At 38.1% G+C, this 21578-nt stretch overlaps 1 protein-coding gene across 4 annotated transcripts in view; it reads left to right on the top strand.

Moving 5' to 3' along the window:
• The window catches only part of SLC9A8 (solute carrier family 9 member A8), a 32575-nt gene extending 12540 nt beyond the window's left edge, over positions 1–20035 (top strand). For 3 of the 4 annotated variants that reach the window (XM_030009776.1, XM_041122161.1, XM_041122160.1), the window contains 12 exons: positions 1686–1769; positions 2725–2826; positions 3524–3558; positions 4612–4755; positions 6653–6791; positions 8656–8767; positions 11668–11784; positions 13327–13409; positions 15179–15290; positions 15712–15932; positions 17024–17170; positions 18453–20035. In XM_030009776.1, the coding sequence (XP_029865636.1) occupies positions 1686–1769; positions 2725–2826; positions 3524–3558; positions 4612–4755; positions 6653–6791; positions 8656–8767; positions 11668–11784; positions 13327–13409; positions 15179–15290; positions 15712–15932; positions 17024–17170; positions 18453–18560 (1404 nt within the window). In that variant the 3' untranslated portion in view covers positions 18561–20035. The remainder of the gene's footprint in view (positions 1–1685; positions 1770–2724; positions 2827–3523; positions 3559–4611; positions 4756–6652; positions 6792–8655; positions 8768–11667; positions 11785–13326; positions 13410–15178; positions 15291–15711; positions 15933–17023; positions 17171–18452) is intronic. The other variant, XM_030009777.1, reaches the window with a different exon arrangement.
• Positions 20036–21578: the final 1543 nt, after the last annotated feature.

Genomic DNA, 21578 nt, shown 5'->3' with positions numbered 1-21578 from the left:
TGGTCAAATCTTGGGACGCACTGGGGGTGATGTGTCCAGTTGCTCACGTTATCAGCTGAGGTAAAGGGTCACAGATACCATATTATTGTTTGCTTATTTAAGTTACTTTCACTGTATTAAAGCTTAGGTTTTAACATAGACTGTCATAATTTCAGATGTGAAATGTTCTAATCAATAATTATTATGTACTTTATAAAATGGTTTTAAATGTTTTTAAATTTACTAGAGGATTTTTGTTTATCTGATATGGAAAAAAAAATAGAGTATTTAACTGCAGGCTGTATCTGTGTACAAAGCAAATCTTGGTTCATATCCCTGCCTTAAGAATTTTGTAATGCAATTTCTTGCAATCATGCCTTACTAAGTCTTCAGTGGACCTTGTACTAGCTGGTGATTCTTGCTGGCTAGCATGGCTGATAATTACAGCTGTCATGTTTTGCTTTCCTGGTCTCTGCTTCAATGCAGCACAAATGCAGTCCTTCCTTTTCATTATTTCTCACCTCCTTCTCCAGCTCTGCTTTCAGGGGCTTTTAAACAGTGTAATTAATCAGGTATGTGGGTTTTTTGTTCTAGCGAAGTTACTGTATTGACAGAAACTAGGTAGTGTTAACCATCGATGCATGGAATTGTGCATGCAGAATAACGGACTGGAGCATTTCAGTATAAAGGATGAGTTTTATTTTCTAAGTCCCTCAAATCCTTTAAGATGATTATCGCTGGTACAGACAGGAATGAGACTTTAAAGAGATGAGTACTTCTTTTTTGAAAGCTGGTGTTTTAACAGAACAGTCAATCAGCTGTTTAACCTGGATTTAAACAAATTAATTGTTACTTACAAAGGTGACAAGTTCTGCTGTATTCAGAACTGTGGGGACCAGGAGGGAGCCTGGTGGGTAAAGAGAGAGAGGCAGATTCAGCCATGATTAATTTGTCTTCTGGGCTTAGTCAGCCAGCAGAAAAAAACCAGGGTGCCTGTTTGGCGGTACAACTCCATAAAGCAGTGTTAGCCAAGTGATGAGATAGGCGACAAAGAGTAAGGTCACCAAAACATAACATCTTACTTCACAGTAGATTTCATTTATATCACTCCGATGGTAGAAAGGAACCATCAGAATAGTGCCATTAAATTACAGGCATAAGTTACATTTACCAAGAAGAATCAAGCCTCAGACTCTTAACAGTGGTATATATATTGAGCCTGTTCATTTGCAAGTGTACTAAGATGATGATCTGATTTCGTCTTGTCAAGTGATGAGTTTTCTAGTGAAACCGTACTTGTCACAGTTGACCTAGATTATATTCAAACCAGTGGCCAAGAAGTCACCGTTCCTTGACAGTCCTTACAGATTTTGAGACTGTACGATAAAATGGGAATACTTTTTGTGTAAACAGAAACACTTTTCCTTTGCCATAAATAACCTGTTTTCTGTGCAGCTTATTTGGAGACAGTAATTTAAAATAAGTAATGCCTAGATTTCTATCACTGGATTAAAAAAAACCCATAGAAGTAGCAGCCCTGGAGTATTTTACTATTCCTCAGTCTTTTATTTTGTGATAAGAAGAGAGAAAGATTAATGCCATTTTCATTTTTCAACTTTTTTTCTAATGATTTCCCTTTTGGAAGATTTGATGTTATTTCAATAATTATGGTATCCTTGAAACTATACTTCATTTTTGTTTTGCAGGAAGAAGAAATGTTTCGTCCAAATATGTTTTTTCTGCTTTTGCTTCCACCTATTATATTTGAATCTGGATATTCATTGCACAAGGTTAGCCCCTGCCAGACACTCATTTTACATGTTGGGGTTTTGTTTGGAACACATTCTGCTTTTAGTTATCTTCATTAAGTTTAGAATAATAGCATTAAATTCCATCATGTTAATCATCAGGGAATTGGGAATGCAAAATTCAAACCTCTCCAACCCAGAATGCAGGGAGTGTAGCTTGTTACTGTTAACTGAATGTTGGCAGGGTGTTAGGTACTGCGCAGAAGTTGTTTTCCTTGGTTTGAGAGGTTTCTTACCTCATCAGAGCTGTGCAAGGGCTGATGTGAACAAGGCAAAATGGAAAGGAGTAGGATCAGAAGTGGAAAAGGTGGGGTCACTTCATAGCTAAAGGAGAGGAAAATGTTTAGAAGGGTTTTCACCCTTTGCCTGGGAGCCTGTGTTTCCATGGACATATTTCTAATAGCACTAGTCCTGGCTGAAGTGGTTCTGGTCCTCCCTGTGTGCTGCCTTTCTACTTGAGCTGTGCTGCAGGGGAAGGAGGGAGCAGCGTGTGATCGTAATATCATGAATTGGTACCAACAAGATGTTTACATACAAAATCACAACCTAAGAAATGGACTAGCAACTGGGAAGTTTACAAGCCTTTTTCACATGCCCTGTCTACAATAGATGGATTAATCTGCAGTTCTGTCAGGTGAGGAGTGTGTCAAAGTGCTGATGAATATCCAGCTGTTCATCTGAGGATTGGTTTGTTAGGGTACCAGACTGACATCCTGTCCTGGGTATCAGAGAGATTGGCTGTTGTCTTCAAGAGAACAGGCTCTTTAGGCAGATAGTATGGATGTATGTATGTCCTGGGGCACCTGGAACCAAACTAATGAAGCTTTCTTATCAGAAACCCAGTTGTGTATCAGAATCTAATTTAGATGCAAACCCAAACATGAGTTTTCCCTGAGATCATTTTCACTAATTTACTTACTTTATTATTGTGTTCCAGGGTAATTTTTTTCAGAACATCGGTTCCATCACTCTGTTTTCAGTATTTGGCACTGCAATATCAGCTTTCATTGTAGGTGGAGGAATTTATTTCCTGGGCCAGGTAAGAATAACTGCTTTGAAGCACTTAAGTTTATGCGGCTTGCTCTTTGAAAGTCCATTTTTTAAGAGCAGACAAATGTAGTGAAAATTAATTCCTGGATCACAAAGTCCAGTTCTCTGCTGTCACAAGGGCAATGTTATATAACCCCTTCCATAGATAGAGCATGCTCCATGTTAAAAGCAATTAAGACTTGAGTTGAGTTTTACTTTTTTTTTTTACTTACTCAATCTTCCTATCAGAAGGCCGTTCCAAAACCTGTATTCTCTAGAGCCATCTTCTAATTTCCAGTATTAAACTTACTTGTTCTTCTGTCAATAATTTTTTTTAGCTTCTCTGCTTTGGTGTTCCCCCATTGATTAGATATAGACATAGATAATTATATTTTCTCTCAGACTTCTTTCTAGAAGGCCAAATAATCCATGCTTTCCTCTTTGCCTCTCAGATTTCCATTCCTTTGAATGCCTTAGTTACTCTACTCACCTGTACATGTTGCAGTTTCACCTGGTCTTCCCTGATGTTGAGTGACCAGAATTGTAGCACTAGATCACTGTTGGAGGGCAGTGTAGATTGGGTAACATCACTACTGTGATTTTTTTCATTATAACGAACTTAGGATTTGATGAATAGTTTCATTTTTAAAAACAGCAGAAAACCACAGTTGATTGTGATTTTTTTTATGTTTTACCTATTCTTTCAGGCTGATGTAATTTATAAACTCAACATGACAGACAGGTAAGCTCTTGGGGAAATGGTGTAGTATATGAAATGAAGCATTCTTCAAGATAACTGTATATGGGATATGCACTGTAGTTGGCCAGCACTTCTGGTTATTGTTTAGATTGCTTAGATTCAACATGGTGTATGAAACTAATAAACAGATTGAACACTTCTAAACCCTATGTATTACACCCTTATTTCCAAATAGTGTTCTGTGCTCAGTGATTTTTCTAGATAGGAAAGATACTGGGTTTTTTAACCAAGCTTTAAAGTTAAAATCTGTAAACTTTGATTAGTTTGTATTATTAATATATATGATAAGGGCATAACTTACTTGTCCAAATCTTCTCTTAAAAGACAGAATGAGTTTTCCAGCATCAATAATGTAGATATTTTAAGAGCTTGGCAAGGGATCTAACCAGTTTTTTAGGAGTACACTGCCCTACCATTAAATAAACTTCGTTCCTGGTTTATTTGGGGATTTTTGTTTGTTTGTTTATTGTATAGCCAATGCAGCAGTTTTCTGTTAAAATCCATAAATAAATTGGGTGGCAAGCAGGAAACAACAAGTAAACCATGCATGAACAGCAAAAATCTTCCTTACTTGGTTCCAGTGTTTGACTTTACACAGCTGAGCAGTCCCATTACCTCTCTATTGTCTAGTTTTAGCAGTTCCCTTTAAATGTTCCTCTCTAGTACTCCTGAACAGGTAACACTATGCATGCATGATACATGGTTTGGGCTGTGTCTGTAAAATTGTTTCATTTCCCATTCCTCTGATTTTTTCTTATTTAGCTGGAGTAAGACATTGACACTGTTGTTGAGAGCTAGGAGATAGGTATTTCTCCAACATCTCTTCCAGCTGGACAACTTTTCTCTTTGGTATATCAGTAAATGAAAAACAAAAACTTCTCTTTTGTCAAGTTCTTATGAATGTGAAGAGCGCATAACTTTTCACTATGTAGAAACTGTAACACGTAACATCTTTGTTACTAATAGTTCATGTACGTTTACTAGGTACTTATTTTTCTTTCATCTAGTTTTCTTTTTTGTTTTGTGTTCTCCCAGTTTTGCATTCGGCTCTTTAATATCTGCAGTTGACCCTGTGGCTACTATTGCCATTTTCAATGCCCTCAATGTGGATCCCGTACTTAACATGTTGGTTTTTGGAGAAAGCATTCTCAATGATGCAGTCTCTATTGTCTTGACCAAGTAAGTGCATTTGAACTACACATGTTTATGGAAACAGCAACCACATTATTTTCTGTTAATTAGTTAATTCAGATATATAGTAATTCTTCCATCTCCATTTGGAACAAATCATGTATTTCTGGTGTAAAGCTGAATTTTGTATGATCTGTCTTTGTTAAAAGCAATCCATAACATAAACTGCATAGGCAGAAGACAGTAAATGGATGTCTTAGTACCACTATCTTAGTGCCTGTGGTGGGTTGACCCTGGCTGGGTGCCAGGTGCCCACCAAAGCCGCTCTATCACTCCCCCTTCTTAGCTGGACAGGGGGGAGAAAATATAACAAAAGGCTCGTGGGTCAAGATAAGGACAGTTTAATAAAGTGAAAGCAAAGGTCGCGCGCGAAAGCAAAGAAAAGACAAATTATATTATTCTCTACTTCCCATCAGCAGGCGATGTCTGGCCACTTCCTGGGAAGCAGGGCTTCAGTACGCGTGGTGGTTGCTCCGGAAGACAAAAATGCCTTCCCTTCCGTCTCCCTTTACTTAGCTTTTATATCTGAGCTGACGTCATATGGTATGGAATATCTGTTTGGTTAGTTTAGGTCAGCTGTCCTGGTTATGTCCCCTCCCAAGATCTTGCCCTGCCCCAGCCTGCCATTGAGGGAGGGGGCAAAAATGTTGGGGAGACAGCCTTGATGCTCTGCCAGCGCTGCTCAGCAGTAGCCAAAACACTGGTGTGTTATGAACACCTTTCTAGCTACTAATGCAGAGCACAGTTCTATGAGGGCTGCTATGGGGACTATTAACTCCATCTCAGCCAGACCCAATACAGTGCCTTATCTCATTGACTGCAGATAATTAATTGCTTTCTAAGTCCATACATTTACCAGCTCTCTTTCCATCTGAGGGTCCTGACAACAGAAAACCAACACGTGTCCTTTCAGGCTTGCACAAAATATTTGCCTTGCCAAATATGCAGCTGTGTCTCCTGTATCATTAGCTTATTCCCAGAGGCACACTTCAGTTGGCAGGGTGGGGGCATACATCAACGTCCATGCAATAGTTTTACATTTATGTTGGGTCTATCACAGGGAAGAAGAACATCCAATATCCTTATCCTTTGCCCATGATAATTCTTTGGGGCTGAAAGAGTGAAAAAAATTTAGATATACCTTCATGTTATTGCTGAAGTCAATAGATGTGACTATGAATGTATAGAAGGACTAGATATAGTAAGAAGGTAGTGAAGTTAAGAGTCATTTTTCAGTGAACTAATTGCTTTTAATACAGCCGTGGTTCTTTTATGGAAGACCATGAAAGCTAACAGCAGTCAAAAGGAACACTAGTTAGAATCCATGTCGTCTTTGCGTGGAATTCTATGAAATACATTCCTGAAATTCAAAGAGATTTCTCCCCTTTCCCCATAAGAGCTTCTTTGTTTTTCTTCAGTGGCCACCTTGTCTCTAATCCACACCTAAATATTTGATGAGAGGTCTTCTGTTCATTTGTTCTTCTTTGAGGATCACATGATCCATCTCTTTTCTTCTTCATGCCCTGAGTTTTTATCACTGCAAAATGGGTTTCCTTTTCCTTTTCAGAGTTTGAAAATTGTTTTGTAATACTGGGCATTATCATAGCCTGTTTACGCCATTCTGGGGATTCTTCAGAAGAGCAGTGCTGGATTTCCAGATTTTTAGCAGAATTGGGTTTCCCTTTGGGGATTACACTAAGACTTGATTTAACATCTTTTGACATTCCTCTTGTTATATACATCACAGTAAAAGCCTTTTAAGAGACGTAGCAACAAAGAAATGGAAGTCTTTTTTGTTGTTGTTCTCAAAAGATGTTTGGTATTTTTGGATCCAGGCTTAGAATTTATAACCGTTTCTTTTTATTTATTTTTTAATTATATCTAGCACAGCAGAAGGTTTGACAAGAGAAAATATGTCAGATGTAAGTGGATGGCAAACCTTTCTACAGGCTCTGGGATACTTTCTTAAGATGTTCTTTGGCTCTGCAGCACTTGGCACACTTACTGGTCTTATTTCTGCATTAATATCCTTTTTTAATTTTGGTGATACACATGTATAAATTGGTGAACTTCAACATTCCAATACTATTTTTCTTTCCCATCTTCTCCAGCATTTCTTAGGGGATATTTCTTATTAGACATTATTTTGTTAGCTGAGGATATTCTCATGCTCATGTTGTTTTTATGTTAGTGTGCATGGGTGTGTGTTAAACTTGCATCAAATTTTAATGTATATAATTAAGGTCTGAACTGTTGTACAGTAGCTTATGTGCATTGGAGCGTTACAAAAATATGGTAATTGTTTTGTAAATTCAAAATATTAATTCCATTTCAATACTGATCCATTTTTACAAGCATATGGCTCCTTTTTTACATACATAAAATGGTTAATTAAAAAGAAAAAAAAAAAAGCTGCTTTTCCTGAGGGCTTTTGAGTCAAACCAGCTCATTTGTCCCTATGTATCATATTCAGGCAGCTGAATACAGATACTGTTCTGTTTGGATTTACGTTGTGTTATATTTTGCCTCTTCCACTTCCATGAATTGGTTGCTAAACAACCCAGAAGCTTCTCTGCTGAGATAAGGAAGGGTGTTTGTTCTAAGTCAGACACCTTTGTTACTTTTCAGAGCTTGTTTAATGTTAACACTGACTTCACTGTAGGTAATCTTTTGTGCTAGGCTTGTAGAACAGTTATTCATGTCATCTGGGCCATCCTGTTAAGCACTTTCTTTGTAAATAACAAGAACAGTGTGTTTGATTAAATATAGAAATATTTCTTCTCTTGGTTCATTAGCCTGATTCCATGAACTTTTAAATTATTCCATACATTACAACAAAAGAGGAATGCAGATGTTCAACACTTCTTTCACTGATACCTAAATGATACTAAGACAAAGCGAAAAGCAGCTTATTTGCCTTATTACAGTTATTTGTGCCTCCAAGTATTGGATTTACCCTAAGCATGCAAAATTTCAATGCAGCAACCGACATCTCGTACTAGTTGCCAGCAGATAAATATAGTTGAAGGTTGTTGCTGGTTCATGACCCAGGAGGAATGTGAACTTCCATGTCACAGGCATCTAATCCTCTGAATTTTAACAGAGATGGTAGGTGGAGTATTTTAAGCATTAAGGCAAAGATGTGATTAAGGGAATATTCCTCACTGTTAATGTTACTGCAGATCTGTCATATCCATTTGAAAGGAACTAGAAGGCTAGTGACTGAACAGAGGATATTGCTTGCATGCTTAGTGTGGCAAATAACAATGTCTGAAGCAAAATCTACTTGTACTTGGCAGCTGTGCTGCAGAACTGTGCATGAGATGCAAAGCAGAACTTGCGGCCCTTGACAAATGTCCATGTTTATGACTACAAATGTAAAGTAAGTTTTAAGTATCTTGAGTATCAAAAGGACATTATTTTTGTTAAAACATAAATGAGAGCTATTTTACTTTTAATTTTCTGTTTCATAGCTCTCCCCTATTTTTAGAAAAGCCTTTACTATTTAATGATTCTCTGTGGATTTTCTGCAGTAGTTTTAGAGCAGAGATTTCAAAGACTGAACGTGTAGGGAAATGGCCCTTCTAGATCCAAACAAACAATTTAGCTTGTTGTTTTCAGTGTTACATAGGTACCTCAGTAGCAGATGTTTTCTGTCTCTTGGTCTGTCCATTCTGATAGACTTCTACCAGCAGTAGCTTCTGTAAGAAACACTCCTTATAAGAAATTATTAATCTTTCCATACTTGAGTCGAAGGCCAATGTGTAGACTTTATTAGCTATTCAGTAGATAAGTACATTAAGCATAATCATTGTTTTGTAATGGAATGACACAGCTTTAAATTTTTCTTTGAAATTTTTTTATTTACTTTTTCCATAACATTTTCATGTGTACGTGCTAAAGCACATTGATTTAAGGAAGACACCCTCCCTAGAGTTTGGGATGATGATTATCTTCGCTTACCTTCCTTATGGACTTGCAGAAGGTATCTCACTCTCAGGTGAGTAGCAAAATGAGTATGTGCAAGTTTCTTTGATAAATTTAGGAAGTAGGTATTATGTGTGTCTAAGAGGGCCCCTGGTTTTTTTATGTGTTTTTTCCTTTAACCTGTGCTCTTACTTCTAACTTTGACTTACTTTAAAGGAACACTTATTCTCTACTTTATGTTACAAAAGTATAGAAGAGGTAACTGCAGTTTTCATAGACAGTAGTTAGCCAACGTAAATACTAGTATTCTCCCCAGTTACCTCTGCCTAACACAGAATTAAAATTTCAGCTGCACACTGTCGATCTCAGCCACATCAGCTAACTTAGATAATGTCCAGCCTACTACCCTGTAGCCGTTTTTCTGCCTGTCCTTCAGCGCCTTTGGGGAAATCAGCGGAGACCACTGAGTGTTGTATATATCTCTGAATACTTGGTAGAAGTTTTGCTGAAGGCCACGAGAAGAGGCTGACAGGTGAACTTCTTCCATAATTCTGTAGAATCAAGTCCAAAGACAGGGTCAAGTTCTGCTGGATGCCCAATGTCTCTGAGCTTTGCTGATTTAAATGGGTATTCAAGGCAATCAGCTTCCTGTCTCATTTCTCAAAGGAAAGTGGGAGGGATGCAACAGTTAGTATAATTCAAATAGCTAGGGAATCTGCTTAGTCCCTTTTTTTCTTTTTTCTGTTTTCTTGGGTTGTTGGTTTTTTTTTTTAAATAAGTTTTGAGTGCACTGAAAGATATATTTGCTCTACAGCTTGGACGATACAAGAATGTTAGAAGTTTGTTACAAGTCCTGTTACAAGCAGGACTAGATTTCTTGTAAGTGAGTTGCAGGTATGAAATCAGACTTTTTGAAAATGTGCATGTAAGCTAATGTGAGTATTTTTGAATGGATCTGTAGCAGTGTATATCAGCATACCTTCACTGATGTCAGTGGAGTTGTATTTTTTTATACATATGAAGATGTGGCCTATAATCATGGTAGTTACACAATCAAGATGTATAATCCTAATGCAAACATTCCATTCTGCCCACTTGCATCCAGAACTACTCTGTATGTGTGTATAGGGCAACACATATGTAGGGGAATGAAATTACATGAAACCTGAGCAAGCAGTTTGATAATGTTAAAATATTTGTATTGCTGCAAAAACAAGTTTTGCCTTGTGAGAAGATTATTCTGGAGGGTCTCAGCACGTGGCCTTTTCTATTTCTAATGTACATTTCATACTAATATAAAATTATAATAAAATATTACAGAATTACAGTGCCATAGCATTATATAACCAACACATCTGTGTGTTGGTATACAGTGAAAAAGAATTTAGAGTAAAATTGCTACTTAGTTACTCTCAGGGTGATAGAGGTTCTTTGTCATTTTATTTGCAAAGACAACCTCTCTAATTTGTTCAAGTGCCTTCAAGAACAACTTCTCAAGAAATATAAACTTTGAATGGCCTTATTCAAAGGTCACCTCTGTGTTCAAACAAAGGATTCTTTTGACTGTACCTCAGCTATTCTAATCCTTCCAGTTGTGTTCATCAGGGCCACTCCTGGGCACGTAGCTAGGAGTCTAGTCTTTTAGTCTAGTCTTTTAAACTTCCCTTGTTTTGGGCAAAGCAGGCATACTCCTGCATGTCATCCTGTCCTCTCGAGATCTGCATTGCAATTGATTTCTTCTGGGTTATATTGTCAATTTTGGTCAGTTATTTCCTCACAAGGAGTGCTGTAGTTCTTCACGTGGACTGCTAAATCTTTCCACAATCCTAACCATCATTTCAAATAACAGCCTTTGCAGGTGTAAGTCTATGTAGCAGCTGTGGAAATGCTTAAAACTTCCTTTAAGGTACCCAGCTCCTTAGTAACAGTGAACAACTGACAGTGTCTGTGATATGTCTTGAGCAGTTAGCAAAATAGGTTGAAATTCAGATTCTTCCCATAAATAACCAAGAGCTGGGAAGCAAGGTAGATGGAAAAAATCCCTAACACAAATCAAAGATTTGTGAAATACATTGAAATCTGAGGTGGCTTTTCAGGCCTGTGATATCAGTTGCTGTCCAAGCTGTGCATGTCATTAGGGCAGCTGAACTCTATAATGGAAAATTTGATGGCTTTTTCCTATAGTTGATAGCTGAGATTAATCTCTGTAGTAATTTAGAGCAGATGGTTTAGTGACCCTTTCTGCTGGAGGCAAGGGACATTTTGCACAGTAGCATTCCTTGCAGCCCCTACGTATCAGGCTGTACCTTCCTTATGGTTGGACTCAATGATCTTAAAGGTCTTTTCCAACATAAATGATTCTATGATTCCTACAAAGGTAATTTTTTGCCCTGAATTCTCAAGTCTCAATAGCTTTTCTGATTCTCAGATTGATAGAAAATTGGCGGTACACCCATATGTGCTATTTGTTTTTAATTTTTTATGGTATTAGATGTGGTACACCATACTGGAGTGGATTCACATCCATGCCCTGTTGGTCTCATTCTAATTCTGGTGGAGTGATTGGGCCTGGCTGATCAGCAGGTGGGAAAGAATGACACTTCCTGGGAGAACTGAATCATACAGTTCTCTAGCCCTGCTGTTCTCAAATTGTTTTTATTCTTCTTTTGATCTCACCTCTCTACCTATTAGGAGAGTGAAAAAGCAGGAAAAACACTCAAGAATTGGCTTTTTATTTCCCTCACTTTTATGGGAAAACCTGACATAACAGGTATTTATTCTAGCTTGCAAGTGACCTGTACTGGACCTCCTACTATTTAATATGATCAGTGGAATGAGACCAGTATGAGTAACAATGGTGATAGAAACCCCACTTATTGTTTCATAAGCTTTTGCATTAGTAAGGATTATAAACAAATATTTGCAGAGCGCAAGCTATTCTTCTTCTGTTGACTGCCATGTTTTTATCTACAGGTATCATGGCAATCCTCTTCTCTGGCATCGTGATGTCTCACTATACACACCATAACTTGTCCCCAGTTACACAGATTTTAATGCAGCAGACGCTGAGAACTGTTGCTTTTATGTGTGGTAGGTGCTACCTGCTATTCATATCTAATATTAATAGTTTAAAAATTTATTTGCCTGAAATGGTGATTCTGATGGGAGCAGCAGAGGTGTGAATTTTCTTCTAGGCATTTGTATGTCAGTGGTACATGTCTTTAAGAGAAGAGTTCCTAATAGTGGAGGCTGGAAGGCAGTCAAAAGTCACCTTTTCTGCCATACTGGATAAAACATACAGTAAATCTCTCTCTCTCCCATCCTGCAGGCTCCTGCTAAGATTTGCCATAAGATTGATAACCGAATAGAGATAGATCTCTGACTCCTGTATTCCTCTGGTCTATTTTTAGTTTTAGGAGATGGATTTTTAGCAGTATTTTTTAAAATGGTTTTGGATATACAAAGCTACTTGCAAAAACAATGGCTTCACGAATTGGGAAGAAGTGATAGAAGCAGCTCAGAGCCTTTCCATTTCCTTTTACAAGTCAAACTTTTAAAGAAACTACTTGCTTCTGTATTACAAATATATCCCTGGTTTTTTTTAGAGGATGACATGAATGTTCTGTATTGTTTGCAAGAAGATGCATTTGGAACATGGTCAGGGAGTGGCCTTGCTGCAGACTAAACTTAACCACTCATTACCTGAACACCATAGCTCATCAGAGTTTGGTTTTAATCTATTACAAATGCTAGAAAAGCACATATTCATTCAAGTCACTGTAAAGGTGTTATTTAAGATACTGTGCAATTTCACACATTTGCAGCAGGTCTTGAGCCTGCAAATATAAGTAACCAGTACCCAAAGCATGACAAAACAATGTCTTATGCTACAGTAACTCGGGTATTGCTACTGTCTGTCCAAAACTGTCCTGTTTTTAACTGCCTTTATGATAAGGAACCTACCTTGCTAGGAAGCAGTGAACTGACGAAACATCTTGACTCTGCGATTCTCTGATGGTAATGGGTTGGTGCTGTGGAAATAATACGTTTGAATTACTGCAGTCATTGTGCAGTGGTGGTACTATTACAGATTTGCAAACATCTCTTCTAGAGGTTATTAGAATATACAAAGGTTGTTAGATCATACAGTGCAGTATTTTATTACAAAGCAAGCCATGAACTGCTGCCGTTTATAAGAATTTAATGAATTGAATACTTTATAATAGTGTTCAACTTGCAATACATGAGATTGTGCTTGGCGTTTCAGTTTTATATAGAATCTGATTCAAAGCTACAGAAGTCATTAGTAGTTACTCCTGTAGCTTGTGTTTTGCAGCTTGTTCTGTATTCCTCAAGGAAAAAATTCCTCAGTCTTTAAAGCAAGGTTTTGCTAGCTTTGTTCATACTTAATAGTAATTTACAGCTGAAAAAAGCCTACACACACAGACTGAGGTGCTGCCCACTGACAGCGAGAGTGGAAGAATCTGACCTTTTGCATAATGGCATTTGTGCCTATTTGGTGCATTCAAAAGTCAGGAAATATTATTTTATGTACTGTATGTAGTAACTTATAATAGGAGTAGAAAAGGTTTTATAGAATTGTTTATTTAAGATGTGATTTCTCTTTTTCAGAAACGTGTGTTTTTGCATTTCTTGGCCTGTCAATTTTTAGTTTTCCTCACAAGTTTGAAATGTCCTTTGTCATCTGGTGCATAGTAGGTATTTACTTTCTTCCATACTTGTTTAGAGGCGTTTTTGATATTGGGGAGGGGGGGAAACACCTTACAGTTAAAATATTTCAGAATAGTTGTTATTTTTTGTAGGTTTTTACAAAAATACTTTCATATTTTTATATATTGCACAAAGTTAACCCTAAGAGCATGAAATTATTCTTCTTGTTCTCAGGACTTTGGTGTACAAATACATCAGTCGTCTTTAAGGAATTCCAGTTTGCTGTTATTTTGAAGCCCTTCTGTATAAGGTTATTAAAAACAAGGAAAAGAACCTTGCTTGGTTTGACCCTATTAGATTTATTAAAAGAAATCTCAAAAGATATTGAGATTATTATACATGCCGCTTTATTCCAGAAGTTATTTTACCAGAAAACAATCCTGAGTTTTTACATATATTTAGCTTCATAGGAACGATTTGTGTGAATAGACAGTTTGTAGAAACTACAGAGCAAACTAGTATCAAACTCTGCTCCATTTCATCTCTCCAGGACTAGAGCTTTTGAGTCTTTCTCTCTCATATGTCACTGCAGTTTGTTTACATAAAGCAATTTAGTCCAGACATCACTTCTTCACTCTGAGCTCACCTTCTTCAGAGGAAGTCCGTACTCAAACCTTCTCCAATGTGTCTTCATTCTTTGACTGCATTTTTAATTCTTTTTCTTTTATTCTGTATTTCAGTGTAGCTTTATGTAGTGGCACTTTGAATTATGTTTCACATGGGGGTTACCTACTTCTGTTGCTATTATAATTGTTTAATATAGACATGAAAAGTATGTTTGCTTTTGCAGAGTCAAAAGAGGGAAATGTGAATCCATTTCCAGTTGCATATAGCAACGTATACTAGCATGTTTTAGTCCATGGTTCAAGGGAAGAATTGTTCTCTATAATTTACAGATAGTGGTATCAGCATGGGGAACTGCTATCGCTGCATTACACCCAACTTCCTTATCTAATAAGTATCTAAGGTGTGACACTTCCTTCTCTGTAGCATTGCCCTCAAAAGTGTAATGCAAATTGCATAATTTTGGGGTGATTCATAAAGGAAAACAGCACAGCCCTTCAAGGATCCTGCTGACTAATTCTAGGATGTTTACCTTATCAAGGTCTGTTTGTGGTAGAACTTAAAAGCAATGCCATTGTGATAACCTTTGCTTTTCTGAGTTAAAGTTTTCACTGTATTTGTTAATTGTCTGCCATTAAATCAATAGGGGTTTTTCCCCCCCCCCCCCGTCTCAAAACCTTGCTTCAGTGTGTGGTATATTTTATAACCATATACAGGGAAGTGTTGAGGAACCGGATTACATGCTATTTGGCTTCTGGCCTTTTTCTCTGAGGAACTGGTCCATGGGGAGACAATAGAAATATCTTATTGCCTCTTAGCTGCTGCGCCAAGGGAATGATTAAAGGAGCTGAACTGACTGAACTGAGGAAAACTTTTACCCAAAGTAATTCTTGGTCTCCCTGGAATGCCTCTTGGGTTTCATTTATTTATTATAAGTAAAGTAGTGTCTGGTCTCTGTCAGTGACAAGACTGGTTTAGTTTCAGTTAAGCAGGCAAAATGTTTAAAAGGTTAAATTCTGCATTGACCTATGCTGAGAGATTTCTTTACATTAGTTTAGCAGCACAGCTACTTGCAAGGCTTGTGAGTGAAAAGAGCATATTCACCTTGCCCTGTACAAACCATATGCAACTGGGGCCTGTGTGAAAGTAACACATCAAATGGTCTTTTGCTTTTGTTTCTGTTTTTCAGGTACTTGTTCTGTTCGGTAGAGCAGTGAATATTTTCCCACTTTCCTACCTGCTCAACTTTTTCCGTGATCATAAAATTACCCCCAAAATGATGTTTATCATGTGGTTTAGTGGTAAGTTAAAGATCACAGGATGGAGAACTGGAAAAAATGTTTTATTTTCTTCATTGTGTGGGCTACTCTGGGAAGAACTGATTTTCTATCTGTGGAGCAAAACTCAACTGAACATTTGCACTATTCTCAAACCCAAGTGCAATAAATATGTTCTCTTTCCCCTTTGTGCTAGAGGACTATGCAGTGGTGATCCCCACTAAAGCTTTTCTGCAGAGTCTAATTTTCTTTCTAGGCCTTGCAACTTCACAGTCTGAACAACAGTATCTGAAGAGCTCAGATTCATTTTAGGGTGGTAACCAAATGATAGATAAATGGACATGGTATAGGATTGTAAAAATCTTTTAAAGATGGAGAATTCCTGTTGAGTTATCAGGATGCTGAGGACCAATATAGCTGTTGATTTACTCTTCTCTCTGATAAGGTTTACGTGGTGCAATTCCCTATGCCCTCAGCCTCCATTTGGGCTTGGAACCAATAGAGAAGCGGCAGCTCATTGGGACAACAACAATCATCATAGTACTGTTCACAATTTTGCTGCTGGGAGGAGGAACCATGCCCCTCATCAGACTGATTGACATTGAGGACTCCAAAGCACGCAAGAGGAACAAGAAGGACATTAATCTTAGCAAGACAGAGAAGATGGTTTGTTTGGGTTTTTTATTCAGAAGGTCAATGATTTTTTTTTTTCTTAATTTTTTATATTTTCCAAGACTAGTACATTATTTTTTACTAAAAGGTAAAATGAAAGCAATGGAAAATGCCAAGGTGGTAGGAAAAAGCCAAGCAATATAATTTTAATATATCCCACAGACAGAGCTTGGTTAGTGTTTACACAAGATAACTGCTTAGAGAAAGGGAGGAGAAATAGTCTCTGAACTCAATCTAATTATAAATTGATCCATACAAATTAAAGTAACCCCTGCAAAAGCATAAAGTAGATGATACAGGATTGAGTCATATACAGAGGGAAAGTAGCTAGTACAGTGTGAGTCATGAATTAATCATAAAAGGCAGATGGGAATTATTTTGAAAAAGTCAAAGCAAAGGCCATGAGAAGGTGGTAATAACAGCACCCTTCTGACTGGGTTTTATTTTAAAGCAATTTCTCACTAAGCAAGACTACTGAAGAAAACTAATAGCCAGTCTGAAACCTCATGTGCAAAAGGCCGGAGTACATAAAGTATCCCAGAGCATTTGCCTGTTTTTCACCAAATCATTGAACAACACATGCAGGGTATTGTTTTGTAGGATCTGAAGAACAGCTTCTCTTGGCCTGAGGTTTCAAAAAGCTTGCAGTCTTTGGAATTATCTTACTCTGTCCACGTAGGAAGGTGCATATAGGAAGAGCATAGGGATAGGGTGTGTTCTGATACAGGGCTTATTTCCAGTGATGCAACAATATGAGCATTGCTTGCAGGATAAAATCATTGTCCAGCTCACAAGAGAAAACCAGCACACTAGAAATCTGTTCCCAGCAAGTAATAATACAAAATATGGAACATTTGAGGTCTTTTACATTTCAGCATGAAAAAGGAAGCTAAGTGGCTCTGGGAATCAAGAGCTGGACAGATTCATACAGCCATAAGCCCTGGTAGGCTGGGGTGATAATTTCCGTATTGTTCCAGCATGTGAATTGGTTGTGAGAAGGGGAAGCACAGAGCAGGGAGCTGAAGCAAGCTGGAGGGATGACTGCCATGTTTCTGAGGTTATTCTAATATTTGTGATCTTTCTAGGGAAATACCATAGAATCTGAACATTTATCAGAGCTCACAGAGGAAGAATATGAAGCCCAGTACATAAAACGCCAGGACCTCAAAGGGTTTATGTGGTTTGATGCCAAGTATTTGAATCCTTTCTTCACCAGAAGACTCACACAAGAAGTAAGTCTTTCTTGTTTTCTTGAAGAAAAGAAACTGTGGTAGAGTTGGTTGTCATTTCACTCTGTACCATTCAAGGCTCATAGTGTAGCCATGCAACTTCTACATTAGGAACAGTGAGCCATCTAATACATTACTTGTGCATATGTAGAGCAGCTGTAATGAAAAGCTGGACTGTAAAATTGCAGGTTGGATTAAATGAGCATCTCTCAGGGCTACCACAATTAAACTTTAAAAGGTGTATGGATTTATTGAACTAGCCTTTAATCTTGCAGAGTACCACAAGGAGTATCAGGAGTTACTAGTTACTACTGTTGTTAGGAAAAGCTGCTGCCACTCATGCAGAGTTTTTAAAGTGCTATCACACAGAGTTCCTGCCTCTTACTGTACATGGTCCTGTGAATTCTGGAGCTGCGATTTTTCTGCAGAGTGCACTTTTTATGTGGGAAATATGTACCAGCATTGCAACCTTCACTTTTAAGACTTTCTTGACTGGGAGACCAAGACTTTGAAGCTGTAAATGCAAAATGACACCTGATTGAACATGTAACTTAACACTGAGTGGCTCTGAGAGGTGTAAATACTATGCCATTTTCACTCCCATGACTCAGAAACCTGAGACTCCTTAGCCACATAATGCACTGTTTTTCCAATTTGCCATAGAATTAAGCATTTTTGCTGTGGAGCTGATAATTTTGTGTAAAGTGTGCACATTCCATCTTCCTAGCCTGCTCAAACATACTATTTTTCCTCTTGTTTTGTACGTTCCTTTTCAAAAGAATGTTTTCAGCACTTTCCCACAAAAGCTGAAGGCATTTTTTGCAAAACCAAAAGGAATCAAGAAACCAGAGTAAGCATCTGATTTGTAGTTGGTAGCCAAAAGCAAAGGCTGCCATTCAGATTTCAGCCAAAGGCTAGAAAAATAAGTACATGAATCACCAAAGCAGGCCACAAGCTTCCCACTGTCCCTGGGAACATACAGAGAAGAGTCAGATTCAAAGCCAGGCCATCCAGACGGTATTAGAATTTTTGAAACCCACAGAGCAGGACTGCCTAGAAGACACAGGTAAAGATACCTGTCATCAAAAATACCATCCTTGGAAATAATTACTGACTGAACACTTGATAAATATTTTCTGGTAGAAAACAGAATTGCTTTGCATGCTTTAGAGACCAGGAATGGATTATTTCCTAAGGAACGTGTTAAACTAGCCTTTCTCTTTTGCTGTAACACAAGTAGTGTTGTAGCTAAGTAACAAACTGTTCTGGTTTGCTTTTGCCTTAGGACTTGCATAACGGGCGCATACAGATGAAAACCCTCACAAACAAATGGTATGAAGAGGTACGACAAGGACCCTCAGGATCTGAAGATGATGAGCAAGAGCTGCTATAGCAGACTGGGGCAGGAGTGCAATGAGTTTATCATTAGAAAGAGGATTTAAGTATCAAGAGTCTGACTGCACAGAAGCTGGAAAGCTAAGAATGAACTTTCTGATTTCAGGCATGTCTTGTGCTACATGTTTAGGTATAAAACTGCAGATCTACTGTGCTTGATATTACTAGTCAGTGATGGAAACCCATTAAGTGTCAGACACTGGACTGAATGAAGAACCTTTTGTTCAGACTTAACAGCATAACAAATTTCATACAGCCTATTGAAAAGCAGAAACATCTGCCATGAAATGATGACATTGTTTAATGGGGGGGTCTTCTTCCTATTATGAAATCTGCTGTAAACATATCCTGAACTACAGAGCCATTGTATGACTCTGCAAAACAGACTGAATTGCACTTTATTTTTTTTTTGTAATATATATATATATTCATTCACAGCATGGGAAGTCTTGACAGTTTATACTGTGAATTTGTTTCAGCACTAGTAAGGGAATCTGACTGGAATAAATCTATAATTTATGGGATTTGCACATTATGAATCTGGAGAAGATGCATACTTTGACAAAAAGCAGATGTTGCACATACAAGGAAGCACCTCTGAAAACTGGTGGTTTTGTCAGTTAAGAAATTCTTGATTTCTATTTTATGCTTTTTTTGGGTTTTTTGTTTTGTTTTGTTTTTTGTTTTTTGTTTTTTTTTTTTTATATATATATACTGAGGTATCCAATCCACAGTACTGATTATAGCATGGTTTGGGGGAGCGGGGCATTGTATGACACAGTACAGAACTGCATTTAAAATTGTAGTTTTAATGTATTTTTTTCTTTGGCTAAAGCCAGTTGCAGTTGGGTTTCTGTAATTGGCAGCTGCTCCTTGCTGGCACTTTGGCTTCAGATCTTAGAAAACAGCAGCTTTTGTTTTGCCTAATTCATGAAGTGTCCCTAACTCTCCAGAATTCACTAGTGGAAAAGCAGTGTGCACACAAGGGAGAAGAGTCTACAAAATCTAATGCAGGTACAGAAAGGTTAACATTGCACGTTGCTGAAGCAGCCTCATTTGGGAAGTGCCAAACAGCTTTCATTAAGCTGTCCTATTTGTTAATAGGATTTTTCTCTTCTGCTTACCTTGTTTCAAAATCAGCAGTATCACTTCACTTTTTCTACATGGCCTAGTCCATTTGCTCAAAATTGCATACACCTAAACAGACAACGCAGTGTTTGTTGCACATTTGCCATGGTTACACATGCAGCATTTTGTTCTCGCTGCCAACCCAAATTCCTCATTAGTCATTTGCATATTCACTGTTGAACTGTGAATTGTAGTTCTGCACGTAAATCGGACCTGCAAGTGCACATGTTTGTTTCTGAAAGTGTGAGACTTATATTTTTGGTCTGGTTTTGCTACTAAGGTTTTTAATCAACTGCTTACATGCTGGGAAGAATAAAAGTTAAAGAATGTATTTGGAATCCTAAACCTGTGTTGTGTTATTTTTAAAAACTGCTCAAACGTCTTGCTAGAGGACTCCCTCTCCCCTTTCCCTGCCCCATTAGTTCAAAGAACTCTGCTAATCCCAGATCTGAAACATGCACTGGTGGGAGTCTGAATGGGGCATGAACTCAGCTTCTGTTCTTGACCAGAAGGCAATCAGTGCTGCTTGCTTTATCCTTAGGAGAGGATCTGTGTAAAAATCAGTCTTTCTAGACTTTTCTTTTTTTCTTCACCCTTCTAGACAACAGTAGGCAATTACATTTTAGTTACCCATCAGCCTTACTAGGTTTCTCAACTTCAACATTTAAGCCCAGGAGCTGGCTGGAAGGTCTCTGGGAGCTTCTCCTGTCACTGGAAGGTGTACATTGATCTAGATGCTATTACACGGGGCTTAGTTTTATGCCTTAGTCATGCTGAAATATAAAATAGCCTCTAATTTCTATTGTTACTCCAGTGAAATAGGTCACCTGCAAAATAAAGAGAGGTATGTACCGCCCTTCGATAACTTCCATCAAGACAAATTGATCGTTTCGTGCCCTCTGCTGGCAATTGGTGATAGTGCTCTGACATCTAATGAGAGCCATTTGCTGGGAATAATTTTACACATTAAATTGAAGCAATTAACTGATATAGCTAAAGCTAATGAAATCACTTTGAAGCAATTAAAGTGAAGAAAATTTGGATGGTTTAATTTAAAAGCAACCATTCTAAAACTTAAGAAAATACTACATTTGTCAAAACTTGGAATTAAGACAACTTTGTTCTCTCTCAAAATACACACTAACTTCCTTATTTCAGAACCAATAGAAGAAGTTTTTACCATTATTTCAGTGACCAAGTTTCATGTTCATTTATCAATACACTGACTTCTCTGTGACAGTCATTTCACAGTTTGGATTTCTTCACTTAATTTTTCTTTTCTAAGCATATTACTTTATCTGTCTCCTTATTGACTTGCCTTGCAGTTACTTTAGGTCATTTCCTATTTTATCAGGCCAATATTAAACTAATTCTCTTTCCACAAGTACTAGCAACCCCATCCTAACTTGGTGTCATCTGCGAATTTGTGCAAGTGTAAAGTTGATTTTTTTCTGCTCTCTTAAATTCGGAACCGCCGGGAAGTACAATGCAAATGTTACTAATTGCAGAGGCCCCGAAGTTCTGCCAGGCTGCAATCCCAGTGGCTGTTTCTCTTGATGACTAAGGAGCCACGCAAAGGAGAGGCAGGGGGAACCCAGAGCACAGCTTTTGGCAACTCAGAGACTCCCAGAAGTCATTTTTCCCTCTTCCAGCCCGTCCCGCAGCCCTGTGTTAGCTCATGACAAGGTGCCTTGGCTGCTGATGGCAAAACGCATCATCCACAGTGGGGAGACAACAACGGCACCCAGAAGCTCCCCCTACCAGGCAGGGCTGAGCCCAGCCCCAGTTCCCCATTTCTGTGCCAGTGATGTGGCCACAGGTGCGGCGTTGGCCCAGGAGCAAGGGGAGACACTGAAAGTCCCCAGCCGCCCCTGGGGTGCTGGCACAG

The sequence above is a fragment of the Aquila chrysaetos genome, chromosome 3 (genome assembly GCF_900496995.4).
Source record: "Aquila chrysaetos chrysaetos chromosome 3, bAquChr1.4, whole genome shotgun sequence".
Taxonomy (NCBI): Eukaryota; Metazoa; Chordata; class Aves; order Accipitriformes; family Accipitridae; genus Aquila; species Aquila chrysaetos.
The sequence above is the reverse complement of the archived record's forward strand: the minus strand, read 5'-3'. Positions and strand labels throughout refer to the sequence as shown.